Source organism: Orcinus orca, chromosome 1 (assembly GCF_937001465.1).
Source record: "Orcinus orca chromosome 1, mOrcOrc1.1, whole genome shotgun sequence".
Taxonomy (NCBI): Eukaryota; Metazoa; Chordata; class Mammalia; order Artiodactyla; family Delphinidae; genus Orcinus; species Orcinus orca.
In genome coordinates this window covers 127,171,045-127,195,119 of record NC_064559.1, presented here as the reverse complement: position 1 = coordinate 127,195,119, position 24,075 = coordinate 127,171,045, and the positions used below count along the sequence as shown (strand labels likewise).

The 24,075-nt window shown below is 35.6% G+C and overlaps 1 protein-coding gene across 2 annotated transcripts in view; it reads right to left on the bottom strand.

The window, feature by feature from the left end:
• DPYD (dihydropyrimidine dehydrogenase) overlaps positions 1–24,075 on the bottom strand; it is a 795,698-nt gene that overhangs the window by 146,767 nt on the left and 624,856 nt on the right. For both annotated transcript variants that reach the window (XM_004263062.3, XM_033437294.2), the window contains exon 19: positions 1,094–1,236. In XM_004263062.3, coding sequence (XP_004263110.1) covers positions 1,094–1,236 — 143 coding nt within the window. The remainder of the gene's footprint in view (positions 1–1,093; positions 1,237–24,075) is intronic.

Below are 24,075 nucleotides of genomic sequence, written 5' to 3'. Positions count from 1 at the left end.
CTGCTCCCCAATTACCATCAATGTTAGGTAGTAAGCAGCCATATTAAAGTGGGATTTACCTCAGAGGTCACAGTCTAGTCCTCACATGAAAAATTTTACCTGGGTCATGTCAGACCATCCAAACCTGCATATCTGGTCCCTGAGAGAAATGCTTATGCTATAAAGTGCTGAGGCACTGTACTGCATCTATGTTGAACAACATTATAATATAAAAAGCAAGTGTATAAATAATAAAAAAATTAAGTAATTTCTAAGTTATTTGTAGAGGGCTAATAAGAGTATGATGGGGCTTCCCTGGTGGCACAGTGGTTGAGAGTACGCCTGCCGATGCAGGGGACACGGGTTCGTGCCCCAGTCCGGGAGGATCCCACATGCCGCAGAGCGGCTGGGCCCGTGAGCCATGGCCGCTGAGCCTGCGCGTCCGGAGCCTGTGCTCCGCAGTAGGAGAGGCCACAACAGTGAGAGGCCCACGTACCGCAAAAAAAAAAAAAAAAATGAGCATGATGTACTCATGTACTCATGTACATCTCAAAGTATCACTTTATGAAGACAATGGATGATTTTCCCTCAGCTTTGTACCACAAGAAGGTAAACAACCAATTCACTTCTATATTTTGAAAGCTGTGATTTCTTTGCTTTGGCTATCAGGAAGTTCACAGTCAAATTTGTTAATGCCTCCAGTACCATATGGCATAGATTGTGTGTATTGGCCTTGCCCCTGACTTCTTTTATTTTTCAATCAAGATTTTACTTTTACCCAGAGTTCCTCATATATTTGGGTTTTTTTTTTTCATATATTTGGTTTTTATCCAGTAGTACAGTATACATTTTGGAATGTGATCTCATTTATTTTAGAAACATACAGGTGAACAAATATGTTAAGAAAAAAATAGAGGGTTTGTAAGCCCTCAAAAGGACAGGAAATGAACCTCAGGTTTGTTCTCAACCCGTAATAGAAACTTAATGAGTGCCACGCTTTTGATCCCGCAAGGCCTCTTTCTCAAGAGACCCTACAAGAACATACTTGTCACATAATTTTCACTTTATTTGTTAGACGGAGTTTTGTGAAGGGACAGACAAACACAAGTACTACCTGGAGGACCGAAGCACCACTGTGGAGAAACTGAAGACCACTTTCAGCTGAGTCAATTCCACCAGTGGCCAAAATGGGAAATCCAGGCAAAGCGTGAGCAATGGTGGTCACAGCTCTCAAAGCAATAGGTCTGATGGCTGTGCCTACAGAAAATGAGGATGATCAATGGTTAGTATATTGACCACTTGAGCATATTGCCTTATAATCACTATCATGTGATGGCAGTGTTGTACTAGACAAAATTCAATTTTATCTCTACTTAAGATATATATGTATGTAATATACAAGCATTGCTATGTTTCAAAGTATGTTAATTTGTAAATGGATATGTACTTATTTTAAGGACTTTGATGCTATTATTGCATGCAGGCATGGTATGCAAGTGGGTATAGCAGCTCTAGGACTCTCACATAAAATACATACATATCACAATTTGATATACAGTAATGTGTAAAAGATTGTATGGAACACTTGAGCATCTGTTTTAAAAAGAACAAGGAATAGCAGATTTTGTAAAAGAAAAACAATCACATACAGTGCATAAATAGACATACAGCTCTGTTATGTTTCCGTGAAGTATAAAGCAGCTGGTGTGAATAGAGATACTGCAAAAACAAGCAAGGTGCTGATGAACTTACATATTCCATATTGCATTTTACATGTATTTCCCAAAATCTGATAGTGATTTTACTCAAACATAGTAAGCCTAATCTAATTTTCAATACATTAGAACATTTTAATCAAGTTAAAGAGAATTTACTAGAATTCAGTAATTAGAGTATGCGTCTGAGTTTGTATACATTATTTAACCAAACATTACCAATACATTATTTGCTAATTGTAATAAAGGCTGTATGGATGGACAGAACACTCTGAGGTCACTTTTTACATGATTACACTGTATAAGGCTGCTTAGACTCTCAAGGGTTAACCCAATTGGGAGTAAATTAATGCTCTCGCAACATAGTAATATAATTTGATATTTCAGATGTACACTCATAAGTCAACGGTCCTTTAAAGGCATTTTCTGAAGTAAAAATAGTTCTTTTTGTGCAACAATGTGGCATTGCCTCAAATAAGGGCTCTACAAACAACAAAACAAGCAAAGGGTAAAATAAGCCTCATGTGGTGCATACTTTGGCATCTCCTCCACCACCACAAGCATCCTTACCAGCATTCTCAATATGTATTCATTGGTGCTCCTATTAAGGAAGCACAAAGAGCTTTCATTAAAATCAGCAGTTTTCTTTTTATCCTGTTCATTTCAGATGAAACTGAATTTACGTGTCAACTAATGCTTTAGCACTCAACAGCAAAAATGTTTGTGGAAATGTCTACTTGGCGCTCCCACACCTAAAAAATCTTCCTCTAGATAGCAGTGTTTCTTAGTCAAGAATATTCAATGCTGACACTTCAGGATTCCATAACTGACATTTAAATACAAGGTAGTAAGTTAGGGCAAATTAGAAACTGAACGTCAAGATTCTATTTCTATTTCAAAATATTATCAGCAACTTCTTCTTAGTCTATATGTTTTAACCATAAAAAAGGCTGACATAGTGGACAGGAGAATGCATGGAAAGAATACACACACATATTTATAGAAACATACCTTTAGCTATACTAAAAAGAAATTCAAGAGTAAAAGTTAGAGGAAAGCATTTTTAAAGGAAGTTGTAACTTAAATAAAGCTTTTAGACAGACATACAGCTATCTTGGCATAATATAACTGATATGTTCAATATATGCTAAGTTGATGGCTCCTTTACACACATGTTACTTTGAAGTAATAAAGAAATATTGGGATTCTTTTTTTTTCTTATTTAGTTGACCCTGGAGAGTAAAGGAAATTTTTGCTAAGCAGATAAATAATTTATTTCTAACTGCACTGTTAGAAGACTATCATTAACACTAAGGGGTAAAATTTCAAAGTGGTACACAGGGATTTGGCCACATATTCCAATTGATATTAATGGACATCAAATGGCAAAATCCCAGAACACAGCTTTGAAAATTTAACCAGTTACATTTAAAGGGCAACATTATTACACAGGTGTTAAAAAACATCAGCAAATCCTCAGTGGCATTTGAAGATGTTCAATTAGGTCAATAAGACATTTTCTATTTGATGTATTTCTTCTTTTTTAAAACTTTTCTAATATACCGAATGAACATGAAAACCTTTCAAACTAATAAAGGTATCTTTTCAAAAATTAAGAGTAATTATGTTCTCTGAGGAAATGGGATCCAAAAATGAAGAAATGGATCCTTCTGTTGCTGGGTAATAGTAAATTCAGTTTTAATTTCCATTATAAATTCCATTTGATTGGTTTTCTTTATAACTCAATTGATTTAGTATGAAATATAATCTACCTGTTCTCAGCATTTTTATGGGGAATAGATTTTAAAAATGACTTTTATTCGCCATGAAAGGTTTTTGGAAGGAAACTGAAGGTATGTAAAAGGATCTTTCTAAATTGTTATACAGAAATTTCTTTTTAGTTTTAAAGTGACAGAAATGAAAAAATAATAGATTCAATATAAAAATAAAACTTTTGGTGTGAAAGAAATACATATATCGATATCATACGAGATTGTACATATGTTAATTAAAATGCATACAGATTTCCAGAATCACAGTTATTGAGATAAGAATTTTTAAAACTTTGTCACTGCTACAGTAATTAATGATTTTAGACCAAAGACCAGGGAGGAAGAAGCCAGTTGAGAAGCTCAAGGAATTAAAAGTGGACTCCATCCTAAAGGAAGCAACAAGGTTTAAATCAAAAATTGAAATCCTATAAGCTTAAATTAATTAATAGGCAACGTGCAATTTAAATTAAGCCTTCATCTACATGGGGTAACCAGATGAACCTGATGGGAAATTAATTACATCAAGCCTTTCTGTTTCAACAGTGTGGGAAGTGCCAATGAACGTCAGCCATTCTGAATCCCCACATTTTGAAACAAGCTGCAGGTTCAAACAAACAAAAAGTGAACTAGACCTTTGAGTTCCAACATTGCTGTGAAGAGTCCTGATTTGTGCCAAAGTGACCCTAGCAGAAAACCTGGGGGACTAGAATGAACTTTTGGTATCTAATCAATCGAGGCCCTCCATATAGTCACATCCTAAAATGCAAATCAGTATGTTGAATTCATAGATCTTTGATAAACTTCACTTTACATTTGATTGATTCATGATCTAGAAAAACATTTCAGTAAGCCAGAGATGTTGAATTCAAAGGTAACCAATCTGAATTCAATGATTTTTTTTTCTTAAGAAAATACTTTCTTATTTTAATTGCAATTTCAAAAATGCTACCGTTAGTAGTAGTATTACATATTGATATGCAAGTAAGAATTAATGTATTATGACTTAGGTTCCTTACTCAGGCCTCATTTATCCATTCATCTGTTCATCTGTCTATTCAAGAAATATTAAGCACCTGTGCCTTCTTTTAAAAAAAAGGTAATTGTAACTGAATTGGAAAAGCTTAAAAGACAATCTCAGGTAATCAGTTTATGTTGTAACTATATTGTCACCCAGGGTGGATACCCAAAACACCAGCCTCAGTGATCTTAGGAGGTAATATGAGTTCAGTTATTCATTCTGTACATATCCCATTAGGAAAGCTTCACATTCATTTAAACATCATATATTTTATGATTGCTATTAATACAAATTCTAGAAAGAAGGGAATTTGAGGATGAATTAGTTACATCAGAGAGACAACAGGGCCAACTGCTTAGGTTCAAATTCTAGCTCCACTGTTTACAAGCTCTGTAATCTTGTGAAAGTTTCTTAATCTTTTCATCTATAAAATAATAAAATTATAATAACTTCACAGAGCTGTTTTGAGGATTAAATTATTTAATATATATAAAGGGCTAGCACATAATAAAGATTATACAGATGTTTGCTATTGTAACCTGTACTACCTAGAAGGACAACTGATTTCAGAGGGAGCATTTATTTAGTTTACTTTGTGCCTTTTATGCTGTTGCTGTGTGCTTAGTAATGCAAAGAAACCTTTTTTTTTTTTTATTGGAGACAAGATCGTGATGCCTAGGATGATGAAACTTTATAACCTCTGCTCCCTTAGGAGAACCACACATCTCCCTCTCCCTTTTCCCCTCTCCAGCAGCTTTCATTTAGTGGTGTCATAATGTTGGTAGGATTAACTGACTCCAAAGCTAAAAATCTCAAAGGCAGACATCCATATATTTAAGATTTTATTTTGAGAATCAAAAGGTCCATGCACTAAATCAATATGCAAGACTTTTAATGACAACATCAGAAGTCGAGTTTATTGGTGAGAAGAAGGCAGAGCTTTACTTAGCATGACTAAACCCTTGAAGAGAAAAGACATTTTTAATGGGCAAGATAGTGTGGAACATATGCTAATTTTGGATAACTGAAATTTTGAATAATTGAGTTTAATTCTGTTTGTTTTTTGCTTAATCATTTGACTCCTAAGACAGCTACTGTTACAGAGTTAGTTGTTAAAGCTAAGTCCACAATAAACTCCCTGATAATGGCTCTAGCTGGCAATAAAACAGAATTGGGTTATAATACTCACTCATGCTCACTGTGTATACGAAAAGAAAATGTAGTTTTAATTTGCTTCCATTAATTAAAATATAATGAATTAAGTGGATAACAAATTCCTTAGAAATTGAACTTTGACTGTCTAATTGTTAACAGTCTTAACATCACCCAGAAGAAAAAAAATATTAGCAAATCAAGAATTTCAAGGATTTAGGAGTTGAGAGATTGATTGTTATAAAATAAACATAAATCAAGCACCAAAAATTTATCCTTTAAAACAACTTTAAGGTATTAATGAACCTAACATACTGATAAATATGTAAAGCACATATATACATATATATATATATATATACACATATATACAATGGAATATTACTCAGACATAAAAAGAAATGAATTTGAGTTATTTGTAGTGAGATGGATGGACCTAGAGTCTGTCATACAGAGTGAAGTAAGTCAGAAAGAGAAAAACAAATACCGTATGCTAACACATATATATGGAATCTAAGAAAAAAAAAAAAGGTCATGAAGTACCTAGGGGTAAGACGGGAATAAAGACACAGACTTACTAGAGCATGGAGTTGAGGATATGGGGAGGGGGAAGGGTAAGTTGTGACAAAGTCAGAAAGTGGCATGGACATATATACACTACCAAATGTAAAATAGATAGCTAGTGGGAAGCAGCCACATAGCACAGGGAGATCAGCTCGGTGGTTTGTGACCACCTAGAGGGGTGGGATAGGGAGGGTGGGAGGGAGGGAGACGCAAGAGCGAAGAGATATGGGAACATATGTATATGTATAATTGATTCATTTTGTATAAAGCAGAAACTAACACACCATTGTAAAGCAATTATACTCCAATAAAGATGTTAAAAAAATAAAATTAAATAAATAAAAATACATCTTTACACATGGATTAAAGTCCTCTGAGAGAATTACCATAATTCAACTAGAAACTGAAGTACTACAAGGATCCAGGGTTATATCAAGAGATATGAAATCTAAAGAGGAGAAATGGGAAAAAGAAAACCAATTATTTTAAGTTGTTATTTTAGGTTTATTGAAAAAGCTAAAAAATTTCTTATGAACATGTTTTAATTTTTGTTGAATATTTCAAGATATTTTTTCTGAGTCTTCATATCTCTATAGCTGTTTATCTGCTTCATAACATATTCAATATATTCATAGTCAATTTATATTCAATAATTTGGTACCTAGTATGTGCCAGGCATTTTATTTTAAAGCAATAGAATTAATACTATTTACCAGAGAAAGGGCCATTTTCCTTTCTGAGCATTTATTTTTGGAGTGATTTCCATAGCCTGACACGGAGACTGGGGCTTCATACAGTGTGTGATTTAACCCTTAGAGTGCTGTGCATGTAGATGCTATCATCTCTGTTTCGTATGTGAAGAAAGGGAAGTTCAAGCTGAATAAAACTTGTTTTATGCCAAAGTTTAAACACCAAGTCTCTGTGACTATCAGAGTCCATACTTTTCAGCTGCTACTGAGAAATGACAGTGCAGCAATTATGACGAGGATCACTTGCACATTGTCTTTGCCTAAGAAAACCAGTATCAGTATCGTCTGTGGTCTAATGCTCAGAGCACAGGTTCTAAAGTCCAACCAATTAGGTGTAAGTCTTTGCTCTATTACTTTACACAATTGTGACTCTGAGCAAGCTCCTTAGTTAGCTTCCTAGAACATCAGTTTTCCCTATCTGTGAAACAGAGACATCAATAACAATAATATCATAGCAACTTGGGGACTATTACATGATACAATTTGTGGAAAGCACTCGGCACAGGGCCTGGTTCATAGTATATATAAGCTAATATTACTATCAAAGCCAGAGAAAATTGATCAGAAAAATAAGCATTCACTATAAACATGTGGGGATAAACACTTAATACTTAGGGGGTGTTAATTAATCTCCTAGATATTAAATTTGGAGATCCTAAGTCATTTCATTTCTAAAAATTATAGTTTGAGTCTATGATTGTAAATGCATATATTTGTGTGAATAACTCTTTATTAGATGTATAATGCAATTGCAATATCTAAATGTATATGTCTTATCCAGAAACTCTATTTTGAGAAATCTAATTCATTAGTGCATAGACATAAAGTTACATGTACAAAGATGTTCCTTGAAATATTGTTTCTTATAGCAAAACAGTGAAAACAACCTAAATAATCACTAGCAGTTATGCTAGTAAATAAATTATAGTTCATCCATGTATGTATGATATCACAGGAAACTTTTAAAACTGACATGGAAATATCTCTAGGATATGATGTTATGTGTTAAATGACAAGTAGCAGAATAATATATAGGGTGTAGTCCCATTTTAGGTAAAAAAATGTATGATTACATCTAGTATGTGGGCATGTAAATGCAAAGAATGTTGAGTTTTAAACTGCTAATAGTTATTTCTGGGGAAGAGGTTGAAGAGGAACTTTCAAGTTCGATATCTATACGTCCATATTATTTTATTCTTTTAGGTAAGAAAGTGTTTATGATTCACTTCTGCAACGAAAAGTGACTATTTTTTATAATGCTTCTAAAACAATACAGGAATAGACATTTTCAGATTCTGTGCTGTGAAACATTTATATATGGGATGTGCAATGATCCTACCCTCTATACATTCAGAAGAGCACATTTGGTTCTATATCCAATATTTTAAGTAAAATATTAACAAACTTAGAATATATCCAAAACAGGGTGAATAGAATGATCTCTCTCTCTTTCTCTCATTCTCCCCGCCCTGCCACATACACATACACACACATAATGGGATGGACCCAGAGATGGAAAAAGCCTATGAAAAGTTTTGTTTGGAATCAAAGGGTAAGCAAAACCAGTAAAGCAAAATTTCAGTATGTCAGTTTTCTGAAGTAGTTTAGGATATGGTGATTTAGAAGAACACAGAAAAGCAAGAAAGTGCTTCACACATATCAAATTAAGGATGTCGAGTTATGTTACTAGTGTATGAAACTTTAATTTTAACATTATCTGCCAAAATAAACTTTATTCCCCATAACTTAAAATGCATATATATATGTATATATAATATACATATATTATATATAAATAGTTTATTATGTACAGCTAATTCCACTGTTATGGTGCAATAAGATTGATTTTGAAATAAAAATTTTTTTAAATAATATGTGTGTGTGTATAAAATGGCTGAAAGTAATCCCAATAGTTGTTCTTCAAATATTTAAGGGATAACCATAAAGAAAGGCTTCATTTATGTTTTCCTCAAAAGATAACGAGAACAAGTGGTTAAGAACACACTATTGGTTTTATTGTTATTTTTATCATTAATTTGTTGTAAATTCAGCAACAGAAGTAGCTACATTTGGATGCCCATATCCCTTAAAACCTAAATGGATATTTGGCAGGTAGTGGCAGGTAGGATGCAATAAAAAAGACATCTGTACTATAGAAAATATTGAATTAGATGATCTCTTCCAATTCAAAATTCCAGGATAATATGAACTTTGTCATGGTATTTTAAGGAGCAATTTTATATGCTCTGTGGTTTCCCAGTAGATACCAGTGATGAAGTTAACTTATAAAAGGATTAAGTATGAGTTAAAGTGAAATTTTAACATGCAATACATTCATTATAGAGACTCCTCTTTTGAGTGCTTTCTAATTGCCAGGTGTTTTCCTAAGTGTTTTTTCATGCATTGTCTCAGTGATATTACTTTAGGTATTTTTTTGTCCTCATATTCTTAGATTTGTAAATGAGATCGTAAGAAATAAATATCTCACCCTCAAGATCACTCAGACAATGTGGGTCCACTATTTGCATCTAGATGTACCTGACTCCTAATGCCATGCTCTTAACCACAATACTATATTTCTTCCCTATTTTAATTGTTTGCATATTGATTAAGTTATAGAGAGAGGAGTTAATAATTGTTATAAATAATAAAGGTATGTTGTCCACATATGATAAAACCAAGAATATTGGCCTTATGTTAATTGTTGGCTAGTAACTAGATAGAAACGATAGTAGTTAGTAATTGGTCTAACTAGAGAGACCATATGACCTGGTTTGCCCAGGAGAGTTCCAGTTTATCACACCTATATTTATTTGTAATTACATGATGTAATTATAAACTGCATCCTCTTTCACTCTAAAAGTAATCTAGTTTGTTTAATCAATTATAATGATAATTGTATCTAGGAATTATAGCACAAAGATAATTATGGAAGCAAAGTGAAAGTTGATTTAGAACAAAACCATAATCTATGAAAAACTTAGAAACTAACTACACCTTCCAAGACTCAAAGGATGGCATGAAGAGATAAATTTCCTTGAACTTGTTACTAGAGGGAAAAATATATGGCATTCATATGTGATATCTAGGCATAATTAGTCTATATGTTCTTTCTGTTTTCAACCTGTAGGTGGCCACCACAAGCTACACTTATTAAACAACTCATTAGTAGCATTTTCAATACTGTCATCTTCAGATAATTAGCAATTTATTTAAATAACCAATTTCTGTAGAAATAATTGCCATGAAATGCCCTGAACCTACTTTTTTCATAAACTATAATAAAAGTGTTAAGATAATCCCTGACATTTGCAAATGCCATTAGTTCACCTTTCCTGTTGATAGTGCTATGGCATTATGTTTAAACAATTACCCGATAACACAGCAGTTTAATGAAACAGTACAGTAAGCACATTCTTCAATATGGCCAGCGAGGACATTCAGATTTAGAAAGAAATCCAGACATGTTAACATAGAGGAAAGACACACAGACAAAAGAAAAAGGATTATTGAAATAAGTACATTATTGCTATTTCCAACTTGGTTTAGTTTTCATAGTAGATGCTACAACATATGTACTCTCTTTGGAAACAAGAATGGAGAGTTTTGTAAATTGATTCATGTAATTGGATGGTGTCAGTTAAAATCGTATGAATCTATGAATATGTAAAATATACTCATCATATTATTTGTTCAGTAACCTCCACACACAAGAAACAAGTAGGGAATTTTTCTTACTCTCATTTTTCATGTATTTGTGTTTTTACTTACAAAATGGTGTAAATTTTCAAAGTAGAGTCATCAAGGAAAAACTATAAATGGCTTTTACATCTCAGATGGTATTTAGCATTTAAAATGGACCAGGGTTCTAATCTCAGTTTCTTCCTTGTTGTTCGGCTCCCTATTTTAAGAACTATTGATGAGGGCTCATAGTGTGTTTCTGAGTTACCAGAGATAAAACTCTCTGAGACCGTCACAATTTTTAAGCTGTTGGTCTTCAGATTGGGATTGACACAGACACACTACTATATATAAAATAGATAACTAATAAGGACCTACTGTATAGCACAGGGAACTCTACTCAATATTCCGTAATGGCCTATACGGGAAAAGAATTTTAAAAAGAGTGGATATATGTATATGAATAACTGATTCACTTTGTTGTACACCTGAAACTAACACAACATTGCAAATCAACTATACCCTAATAAAAATTTTAAAAAACCAACAACTAGAATTCAAAAGCAGTGACAATATCATTTTACGGCTTAAAGGAAATAATGCTGAGAACCTACTGAATACCAGGTGCTCTGCTAAGTTACTTACACATTATTTATATCTTCGCAGGTCACATATGCATTATCCTCCTTGTACAGATGAAGAAATTCAGGCTCAAGAAAGTTAAATAGCATATGTATACAAGAAAGGCAGGGTTGTGTAGTAAAATAACACATTATAGCAATAAAACAATTAGTTCACAATGTGACCATAAAATTCATTGATGGGTTTGAATTTGAGGGCTTTTCTTTATTTCCAGATTACCATATGCCTCAGTCCCCGCCCCCCATAAGTACTTCTGGCAGTACTGTAAGCTTATAAATATAATGAATTTACCTATTAATATATGACTCTTTAAAAATACACATATTTCCTTAGAGAAGAGATTCTGAACCACGACAGACTTAGCAAACTTGGTGTATAAACATCTCTCATAAGATTTTGCCTAAGGATGTTCAGGGCAAATGTTATCATACCACATAAAAATCTCACAGTCTACGTGTATTCAAAAATGGTTATTTGAAGAGGAGAAAGAGAAAGATTAAAATGACGATCATAATGTTGATGAACCAGAACTAGGCTTTGCTCTTGGAGAAGCCAGAACAATTACAAGGGGGCATTTTTCTGAAGATATAAAAAATAACAAAAGTTTTCCCACATCCACTAGGATCATATTATCTCTTTCTTTGTAAAGCCATGATTTCTTTCCTCTCTGAAATTCTGTACTCTGTTTACACTGTGGGTGGTTCCATGGTCAGGGTGTCCATGGTAGCACTTGACCTACTGTCAATCTATTCCTTTTATTCTCACTCTCTTTTTCACTTTACAATGAATTACATGTGTAAATCTCTGGGCCTTGTGATAAGGCTGCATTCCACAGAGTCTGCTGAAACCCAGGTTGTACAGCAAGCACTAAGGTTTTGTTCTCTCCTCTGGGCTGGACATCTCTCAAAGATATAAATGGGCTTTAACTTTTTTTTTATTGAAGTATAGTTGATTTACAGTATTATATTAGTTTCAGGAGTACAGCACAGTGATTCGGTACTTTTACTGATTATAATCCATTAAAAGTTATCAGAAGAGAATCGGTTAATTTTCTGTGCTATACAATATATCCTTGTTGCTTACCTATTTTATACACAGTAGTTTGTATCTCTTAATCCCATACCCCTATTTTGCCCCTCTCCCCATCAGTAACCACTAATTTGTTTTCTATATCTGTGAGTCTGTTTGTTTTGAATATACATTCATTTGCATATACATTCGAGATATAAGTGATATATAATAGTTGCCTTTCTCTGTCTGACATATTTCAGTAAGTATAATATTCTCTAGCTCCAACCACGCTGCTTCAAATGGCAGAATTTCATTCTTTCTTATGGCTGAGTAATATTCCATTGTGTATATCTCACCTTCTTTATCCATTCATCGCTTTTTTTTCTTTTAACATCTTTATTGGAGTATAATTGCTTTACAATGGTGTGTTAGTTTCTGCTTTATAACAAAGTGAATCAGTTATACATATACATATGTTCCCATATCTCTTCCCTCTTGCGTCTCCCTCCCTCCCACCCTCCCTATCCCACCCCTCTAGGTGGTCACAAACCACCGAGCTGATCTCCCCGTGCTATGCGGCTGCTTCCCACTAGCTATCCATTTTACGTTTGTTAGTGTATATATGTCCATGCTACTCTCTCACTTTGTCACAGCTTACCCTTCCCCCATTCTCTAGTAGGTCTGTGTCTTTATTCCTGTCTTACCCCTAGGTACTTCATGACCTTTTTTTTTTCTTAGATTCCATATATATGTGTTAGCATACAGTGTTTGTTTTTCTCTTTCTGACTTACTTCACTCTGTATGACAGATTCTAGGTCTATCCACCTCACTACAAATAACTCAATTTCGTTTCTTTTTATGGCTGAGTAATATTCCATTGTATATATGTGCCACATCTTCTTTATCCATTCATCTGTTGATGGACACTTAGGTTGCTTCCATGTCCGGGCTATTTTAAATAGAGCTGCAATGAACATTTTGATACATGACTCTTTTTGAATTATGGTTTTCTCAGGGTATATGCCCAGTAGTGGGATTGCTGGGCTGGATGGTAGTTCTATTTGTAGTTTTTTAAGGAACCTCCATAATGTTCTCCATAGTGGCTGTATCAATTTACATTCCCACCAACAGTGCAAGAGTGTTCCCTTTTCTCCACACCCTCTCCAGCATTTATTGTTTCTAGATTTTTTGATGATGGCAATTCTGACCGGTGTGAGATGATATCTCATTGTAGTTTTGATTTTCATGTCTCTAATGATTAATGATGTTGAGCATTCTTTCATGTGTTCGTTGGCAATCTGTATATCTTCTTTGGAGATATGTCTATTTAGGTTTTCTGCCCATTTTTGGATTGGGTTGTTTGTTTTTTTGTTATTGAGCTGCATAAGCTGCTTGTAAATTTTGGAGGTTAATCCTTTGTCAGTTGCTTCATTTCCAAATATTTTCTCCCATTCTGAGGGTTGTCTTTTGGTCTTGTTTATGGCTTCCTTTGCTGTGCAAAAGCTTTGAAGTTTCATTAGGTCCATTTGTTTATTTTTGTTTTTATTTCCATTTCTCTAGGAGGTGGGTCAAAAAGGATCTTGCTGTGATTTATGTCATAGAGTATTCTGCCTATGTTTTCCTCTAAGAAAACATATTAATGGGCTTTAACTTTTTTTTATTGAAGTGTAGTTGATTTATAGTATTATATTAGTTTCAGGAGTACAGCACAGTGATTCGGTACTTTTACTGATTATAGTCCATTAAAAGTTATCAGAAGAGAATCGGTTAATTTTCTGTGCTATACAATATATCCTTGTTGCTTATCTATTTTATACACAGTAGTTTGTATCTCTTAATCCCATATCCCTATGTTTTCCTTTAATCCATTTAGAGTTTATTTTTGTGTATGGTGTTAGGGAGTGTTCTAATTTCATACTTTTACATGTACCTGTGCAGTTTTCCCAGCACCACTTACTGAAAAGGCTGTCTTTTCTCCACTGTATATTCTTGCCTCCTTTATCAAAGATAAGGTGACCATGTGTGCGTGGGTTTATCTCTGGGCTTTCTATCCTGTTCCACTGATCTATTTTTCTGTTTTTGTGCCACTATCATACTGTCCTGATTACTGTACCTTTGTAGTATAGTCTGAAGTCAGGGAGCTTGATTCCTCCAGCTCCATTATTCATTCTCAAGATTGCTTTGGCTATTTGGGGTCTTTTGTGTTTCCATACATATTGTGAAATTTTTTGTTCTAGTTCTCTGAAAAATGCCAGTGGTAGTTTGCTAGGGATTGCATTGAATCTGTAGATTGCTTTGGTTAGTAGAGCCATTTTCACAATGATGATTCTTCCAATCCAGGAACATGGTGTAGCTCTCCATCTATTTGTATCATCTTTAATTTCTTTCATCAGTGTATTATAGTTTTCTGCATTCAGGTCTTTTGTCTCCTTAGGTAGGTTTATTCCTAGATATTTTATTCTTTCTGTGCAATGGTAAATGGGAGTGTTTTCTTGATTTCACTTTCAGATTTTTCATCATTAGTGTATAGGAATGCCAGAGATTTCTGTGCATTATTTTGTATCCTGCTACTTTACCAAATTCATTGATTAGCTCTAGTCATTTTCTGGTAGCATCTTTAGGATTCTCTATGTATATAGTATCATGTCATCTGCAAACAGTGACAGTTTTACTTCTTCTTTTCCGATTTGGATTCCTTTTATTTCCTTTTCTTCTCTGATTGCTGTGGCTAAAACTTCCAAAACTATGTTGAATAAGAGTGGTGAGAGTGGGCAACATTGTCTTTTTCCTGATCTTAGTGGAAATGCTTTCAGTTTTTCATCATTGAGGACGATGTTGGCTGTGGGTTTGTCACATATGGCCTTTATTATGTTGAGGAAAGTTCCCTCTATGCCTACTTTCTGCAGAGTTTTTATCATAAATGGGTGTTGAATTTTGTCGAAAGCTTTCTCTGCATCTATTGAGATGATCATATGGTTTTTCTCCTTCAATTTGTTAAGATGGTGTATCATGTTGATTGATTTGCGTATATTGAAGAATCCTTGCATTCCTGGAATAAACCTCACTTGATCATGAGTATGATCCTTTTAATGTGCTGTTGGATTCTGTTTGCTAGTATTTTGTTGAGGATTTTTGCATCTATGTTTATCAGTGATATTGGCCTGTAGTTTTCTTTCTTTGTGACATCCTTGTCTGGTTTTGGTATCAGAGTGATGGTGGCCTCGTAGAATAGTTTGGGAGTGTTCTTCCCTCTGCTATATTTTGGAAGAGTTTGAGAAGTTTAGGTGTTAGCTCTTCTCTAAATGTTTGATAGAATTCGCCTGTGAAGCCAACTGGTTCTGGGCTTTTGTTTGTTGGAAGATTTTTAATCACACTTTCAATTTCAGTGCTTGTGATTGGTCTGTTCATATTTTCTATTTCTTCCTGATTCAGTCTCGGCAGGTCGTGCATTTCTAAGAATTTGTCCATTTCTTCCAGGTTGTCCATTTTATTGTCATAGAGTTGCTTGCAGGAATCTCTCATGATCCTTTGTATTTCTGCAGTGTCAGTTGTTACTTCTCCTTTTTCATTTCTAATTCCATTGATTTGAGTCTTCTCCCTTATTTTCTTGATGAGTTTGGCTAATGGTTTATAAATTTTGTCTGTCTTCTCAAAGAACCAGCTTTTAGTTTTATTGATCTTTGCTATCGTTTCCTTCATTTCTTTTTCATTGATTTCTGATCTGATCTTTATGATTTCTTTCCTTCTGCCAACTTTGGGGTTTTTTTTTGTTCTTCTTTCTCTACTTGCTTTAGGTGCAAGGTTAGGTTGTTTATTTGAGATGTTTCCTGTTTCTTAAGGTAGAACTGTATTGCTATAAACTTCCCTCTTAGAACCGTTTTTGCTGCATCCCATAGGTTTTGGGTCATTGTGTCTCCATTGTCATTTGTTTCTAGGTTTTTTTGTTTTTTTTTTGCGGTACGTGGGCCTCTCACTGTTGTGGCCTTTCCCATAGCGGAGCACAGGCTCCGGATGCACAGGTTCAGCAGCCATGGCTCACAGGCCTAGCCGCTCTGTGGCATGTGGGATCTTCCTGGGCTGGGGCATGAACCCATGTCCCCTGGATTGGCAGGCAGACTCTCAACCACTGTGCCACCAGGGAAGCCCTGTTTCTAGGTATGTTTTGATTTCCTCTTTGATTTCTTCAGTGATCATTTCATTACTAAGTAGTGTATTGTTTAGCCTCCATGTGTTTGTATTTTTTACAGATCTTTTCCTGTAATTGATATCTAGTTTCATAGCATTGTGATTGGAAAAGATACTTGATACGATTTCAATTTTCTTAAATTTACCAAGGCTTGATTTGTGACCCAAGATATGATCTATCCTGGAGAATGTTCCATGAACACTTGAGAAAAATGTATATTCTGTTGTTTTTGGATGGAATGTCCTATAAATATCAATTAATTCCATCTTGTTTAATGTATCATTTAAAGCTTGTGTTTCCTTATTTATTTTCATTTTGGATGATCTGTCCATTGGTGAAAGTGGGGTGTGAAAGTCCCCTACTATGATTGTGTTACTGTCGATTTCCCCTTTTACGGCTGTCAGTATTTACCTTATGTATTGAGGTGCTCCTATGTTGGGTGCATAAATATTTACAATTCTTATACCTTCTTCTTGGATTGATCCCTTGATCATTATGTAGTGTCCTCCTTTGTCTCCTGTAATAGTCTTTATTTTAAAGTCTATTTTGTCTGATATGAGAATTGCTACTCCAGCTTTCTTTTGATTTCCATTTGCATGGGATATCTTTTTCCATCCACTCACTTTCAGTCTGTATGTGTCCCTAGGTCTGAAGTGGGTCTCTTGTAGACAGCATATATACGGATCTTGTTTTTGTATCCATTCAGCCAGTCTGTGTCTTTTGGTGGGAGCATTTAATCCATTTACATTTAAGGTAATTATCGATATGTATGTTCCTATTCCCATTTTCTTAATTGTTTTGGGTTTGTTACTGTAGGTCTTTTCCTTCTCTTGTGTTTCTTGCCTAGAGAAGTTCCTTTAGCATTTGTTGTAAAGCTGGTTTGATGGTGCTGAACTCGCTCAGCTTTTGCTTGTCTGTAAAGGTTTTAATTTCTCCATCAAATCTGAATGAGATCGTTGCTGGGTACAGTAATCTTGGTTGTAGGTTTTTCTCCTTCATCACTTTAAATACGTCCTGCCACTCCCTTCTGGCTTTCAGAGTTTCTGCTGAAAGATCAGCAGTTAACCTTATGGGGACTCCCTTGTGTGTTATTTGTTGTTTTTCCCTTGCTGCTTTTCATATGTTTTCTTTGTATTTAATTTTAATAGTTTGATTAATATATGTCTTAGCATGTTTCTCCTTGGATTTATCCTGTATGGGACTCTCTGTGCTTCCTGGACTTGATTAACTATTTCCTTTCCCATATTAGGGAAGTTTTCAACTATAATCTCTTCAAATATTTTCTCAGTCCCTTTCTTTTTCTCTTCTTCTTCTGGAACCCCTATAATTCGAATGTTGGTGCATTTAATGTTGTCCCAGAGGTCTCTGAGACTCTCCTCAATTCTTTTCATTCTTTTTTCTTTATTCTGCTCTGCGGTAGTTATTTCCACTATTTTATCTTCCAGGTCACTTATACGTTTTTCTGCCTCAGTTATTCTGCTATTGATCCCTTCTAGAGTATTTTTAATTTCATTTATTGTGCTGTTCATCATTGCTTGTTTCCTCTTTAGTTCTTCTAGGTCCTTGTTAAATATTTCTTGCATTTTCTCTATTCTATTTCCAAGATTTTGGATCATCTTTACTATCATTATTCTAAATTCTTTTTCAGGTAGACTGCCCATTTCCTTTTCATTTTTTAGGTCTGGTGGGTTTTTATCTTGCCCCTTCATCTGCTGTGTGGTTTTCTGTCTTGTCATTTTGCTTATCTTTCTTTGTTTGGGGTCTCCTTTTTGCAGGCTGCAGGTTCGTAGTTTCCGTTGTTTTGGTGTCTGTCCACAGTGGCTAAGGTGTTTTCAGTGGGTTGTGTAGGCTTTCTGGTGGAGGGGACTGGTGCCTGTGTTCTTTGCTCAGACAGGATGTGGTTAAAGGAGCAGCTGCTTCGGGGGCTCTGGCTCACTCAGGCCAGGGGGAGGGAGGGGTACAAAGTGTGGGGCGAGCCTGCAGCGGCAGAGGCCAGCGTGACGTTGCACCAGCCTGAGGCATGCCATGCGTTCTCCCGGGGAAGTTTTCCCTGGATCACGGGACCCTGGCAGTGGCGGGCTGCATAGGCTCCCCGGAAAGGAGGTGTGGATAGTGACCTGGGCTTGCACACAGACTTCTTGGTGGCTGCAGCAGCAGCCTTCACGTCTCATGCCTGTCTCTGGGGTCTGTGCTAATAGCCGCGGCTCAAGCCCGTCTCTGGAGCTCCTTTAAGCAGCGCTCTTAATCCCCTCTCCTCGTGCACCAGGAAACAAAGAGGCAAGAAAAAGTCTCTTGCCTCTTCAGCAGGTACAGACTTTTCCCTGGACTCCCTCCCGGCTAGCCGTGGTGCACTAACCCCTTCAGGCTGTGTTCACGCAGCCAACCCCAGTCCTCTCCCTGGGATCCGAACTCTGAAGCCCGAGCCTCAGCTCCCAGCCCCCGCCCATCCCGGCAGGTGAGCAGACAAGCCTCTCAGGCTGGTGAGTGCTGGTCGGCACCAATCCTCTGTGCGGGAATCTCTATGCTTTGCCCTGCACACCCCTGTTGCTGTGCTCTCCTCCGTGCCTCTGAAGCTTCCTCCCTCGCCACCCGCAGTCTCCGCCCACGAAGGGGATTCTACTGTGTGGAAACCTTTCCTTCCCACTGGTGCAGGTCCCGTCCCTATTCTTTTGTCTCTGTTTTTTCTTTTTTCTTTTGCCCTTCCCAGGTACATGGGGAGCTTCTTGCCTTTTGGGATGTCTGAGGTCTTCTGCCAGCATTCAGTGGGTGTTCTGTGGGAGTTGTTCCACGTGTAGTTGTATCTGATGTATCTGTGGGGAGGAAGGTGATCTCTGCGTCTTACTCTTCCGCCATCTTTTCAAATCTCCATTCATCTCTTGATGGGCACTTGGGTTGCTTCCATATGTTGGTTATTGTAAATAGTACTGCTATGAACATGGGGTCCATGTACCATTTTGAATTAATGTTTTTGTTTTCTTCAGATGTGTACTCAGGAGTGAAATTGCTGGATCATACTGTAGTCCTATTTTTAGTTTTTTGAAGAACCTTCATACTGTTTCCATAGTGGTTGCACTGATTTACATTCCCATCAACAGGTACAAGGGTTCCCTTTTCTTCACATCCTCTACATTTGTTATTGGTAGACTTTTTAATGATAGCATTCTAACAGGGGTTAAAAGATATTAACGTGGACAAGGACATTTCCAAGTGGGCCCGATCAGAACTCTCTGAGTACCAATGCTCTCTGTAAACTGACCAGGCACTTAGGAAAGTAGGGGCTCTACTCACTAATATTTGCTCTACTGATTAGTAATTTCTCTCTCAGTTAGTTGACAATAAAATTTCTTCCTAAATTACAATAGGGTAAAAAAACGAGAAATCATTTTTAGTCAAAAGTATTGCTTGTATCCAGCACTATGTCAGTTACTAAAAGGCAGCAATAAAGGTACTTCCTTTCAGCAAGCTTATGAGACTGAGTAGATGTGATGAAAACATGGGCAATGCATGTCCACATCCTGATTATGTGGAGCAAAATAAAGAATTTCTGAAACTCAGAGGATAGGACGATCCAGGAGACTGAAGTGGTTCAGGAAGGCTTTGTGCGAGATGCAGGATGTCAACTGGGCTGTCAAAAGATGGATAGGTAGGTGTGGGGTTGAGAACTAGCATATTTAAAATTCAGGCAGGGGTTGGGGACAAGGTGAGCAAAACTGCAGATACAGTAATGAACAATTCATGTTTGTGAGACACTTAACGTTAATGGCAAAACTAAAGCAGCCTCTCAGGTTGGGATATGGTATATGACTCATTTGGGTGGGGAGAGGTGTTGCTTGGTGAGCAGAGGGACAGCCCCTCCCCCACTCCCCCAGCTATCATCATAAATTGCTGTATGATATTTTATTTAAAAAGACGATTTTTAAAATTTTGACCTGGCATAAGAATTCTTCAATTCTTATGAATTTCAACAGTGCCTGAACAAAAGATATAATAAAATGAAAGAATTCCAGATTTATTTCATTGTTAATAAAAAATATTTCTCCGAGGGAACTAAACAGAATATATAGTCTATGTACATGTCCCTGGCTATAGCCTTTCAACAACTGTCACCAGTATTGCACATTTTTATTTTCATAAATGCATTTATACTCTTAACAAATGTCATAAATATTGCAGAAATCTGCAGCAAGCATAAAATAGAGCACGTGATAGATCAATTAGGAAAGGGAAAATAATTTAACATTGCATTACTTCAGATAAGATCTTCCAAAGTATTACCTAGAGGAGCTCTCATACTATACTAGACATTGGGGATGTGCATCACTCTGGTAACCTCTTCTACCATGCCAGAGGGCAGCTAGGTGCCTAAAACTGGTCATCTACTCTCAACATGTGCCTATCCATGTGGCCCCTGATACTTTAGGGCTTTGGACTATAAGCAAGGATGCTCCTCAGGCAAGTGGCTAGTTAGAAACCAGCAGCTATTTGGATAACCATATAGGGGGTAAGAACATCTATTGGACCTAAATAGAATCAGGTAAAATCAAATCAAATAATGTATGTAAAGCAGATAGCACAGTGACAAGCTCATATTAAGTGCTTAAAGCAGTACCATCACAACAGATTTTAAAAACAATAAAAATATAAGGGAACACTGTGAACAACTTTATGCAATAAATTCAACAACTGAAATGGACAAATTCTAAGCAAAACACAGCTAACCAAAACTGACAACAAAAAACAGAAAGTCAAAATAAAAAACAACCCCATAACTATCACAGAAATTGAATTCATCATCATCATCATAATAAAAAACATTTGTACCAAGCAAACTGCAGGCTCAGATGGCTTCACTGGTAAATTCTATCAAGCTTAAGGAAGAAATAATACCAATCTTATACAAACTCTTGCAGAAGATAGAACAAGAAGGAACAATTCACAACTCATTTTATGAGGCCAGTATAATTCTGATACCAAAACCCAGCAAATACACTAAAAGAAAATAAAACTATAAGCCGATATCCTTCATTAATATAGACCCAAATATCTGTAATAAAATTCTGGTAAACTCTCTTTGAAGAAACTGATAAGCTGATTCAAAAATTTATGTAAAAATATAAACTAGAATAACTAAAACAACTGTGAAAAAGAAAACAGAATTCAAGGATGCTATTTCATTTCAGGACTTGCCATAAATCTACAGTATCAAGATAACAGTATAAAAATATAGAACAGGATGGAATCCAGAAATAGTCCCTACATACAAAGTCCATTGATTTTTGACCAAGTCACTAAGTTAGTTCAGTGGGGGAAAGAAAAATCATTTTAACAAATGGTGCTGGAACAACTGGATATTTGTAAGAAAAAGGGGAAAAAAAGAACCTTGGTTGTTATCTTACTTCATAGAAAAAATGTTTAAAGATTCAGAATGGACTGAGGACTTAAATGTAAACCCTGAAACTATAAAGTTTCTAGGAGAAAAACATAGGAGAATATCTCTGTAGTCTGGAGTTAAGCAAGATTTTTTGGAAAGAATATTAAAAGCACTTACTAAAGACAACCCTCAAATGGGAGAAAATATTTGCAAATGAAGCAACTGACAAAAAATTAATCTCCAAAATACACAAACAGCTCATGCAGCTCAATATCAAAAAAACAAACAACCCAATCCAAAAATGGGCAGAAAACCTAAATAGACATTTCTCCAAAGAAGACATACGGATTGCCAACAGACACATGAAAGGATGCTCAACATCACTAATCATTAGAGTAATGCAAATCAAAACTACAATGAGGTATCACCTTACACCAGTCAGAATGGCCATCATCAAAAAATCTACAAACAATAAATGCTGGAGAGGGTGTGGAGAAAAGGGAGCCCTCTTGCATTGTTGGTGGGAATGTAAATTGATACAGCCACTATGGAGAACAGTATGGAGATTCCTTAAAAAACTAAAAATAGAACTACCATGTGACCTAGGAATATCACTACTGGGCATATACCCTGAGAAAGCCATAATTCAAAAAGACACATGCACCCCAATGTTCATAGCAGCACGATTTATAATAGCCAGGACATGGAAGCAACCTAAATGTCCATCGACAGATGAATGGATAAAGAAGATGTGGCACATATATACAATGGAATATTACTCAGCCATAAAAAGAAATGAAATTGAGTTATTTGTAGTGAGGTGGATAGACCTAGAATCTGTCATACAGAGTGAAGTAAGTCAGAAAGAGAAAAACAAATACTGTATGCTAACACATATATATGGAATCTAAAAAAAAAAAAATGGTTCTGAACAACCTAGGGGCAGGACAGGAATAAAGATGCAGATGTAGAGGATGGATTTGAGGGCATGGGGAGGCGGAAGGGTAAGCTGGGACAAAGTGAGAGAGTGTCATGGACAATATATACACTACCAAATGTAAAACAGATAGCTAGTGGGAAGCAGCCGTATAGCACAGGGAGATCAGCTCAGTGCTTTGTGACCACCTAGAGGGGTGGGATAGGGAGGGTGGGAGGGAGATGCAAGAGGGAGGAGATATGGGGATATATGTATATGTATAACTGATTCACTTTGTTATAAAGCAGAAACTAACACACCATTGTAAAGCAATTATACTCCAATAAAGATGTTTAAAAAAATAAAATAAAAGCTTACTAAATTTTAAAAAATTGATAAACTGGATTTTATAAGAAATCAATAAAGAAGCCAAAGTCTAGAAAAAATATTATATTTATACACATCAGTTTGAAAAAGAACTCATATCTAAAATGTATAAAGAGCTACTATAAAACAATAATTACAAGATGAATAACAGCTAAAATAAGCAAAACTTGAGCAGATGTTTCAAAAAAGAAAACATATAAATGGGCAACCAGTACATTAAAAAGTTACTCCATCTTAGGGAAATAAAATCAAAACCTTCGTAAGACTCCATTTCACACTTGTTAGAAAATAGGTAAAAATCAAGAAGGCTGACAATACCAAACGTTGACAAGAGTGTGTAACAAGTAGAACTCTCATATATTGCTAGTTGGAGCATAAGATGAGAAAATCACTTTGGATAATTGTTTGAAAATGTCTTTAAAAATTAAACATACATCTATCCTATGACTCAGCCATTTCATTCCTAGATTTTTGCCCAGGAGAAATGAAAACAAGACTACAAAAGTGTATGTACAAGAATGTTCACTGCAGCCTTACTTATAATAGCCCCAAAGTGGAAACCACCCAAATGTCCTTCAACAAGAGAATGGATAAACAAATTGTGGTCAATTAATTTACTGAAAATTATCATCAATAAAAAGGACTTGCCTACTGATACTGAAACAACACAGATGGTTATAAAAACTATTATGTTGAGTAAATGAGACCAAAGAGTAAACACACACACACACACACACACACAGTGGTAGGGGTGTGAGAAAGAGAGAGACGGAGATCACAGAGAGAGAGAATGAATAATTTCATTTACATGAACTTTAAGAATAGTCAATATCTATATATGTCTACAGTGACATATATATAATATGGTGAAGGAATTGACTGCCAAGCAGTATTAAGAGAATTTTCTGGTAAGAAAGAAATATACTCTATAT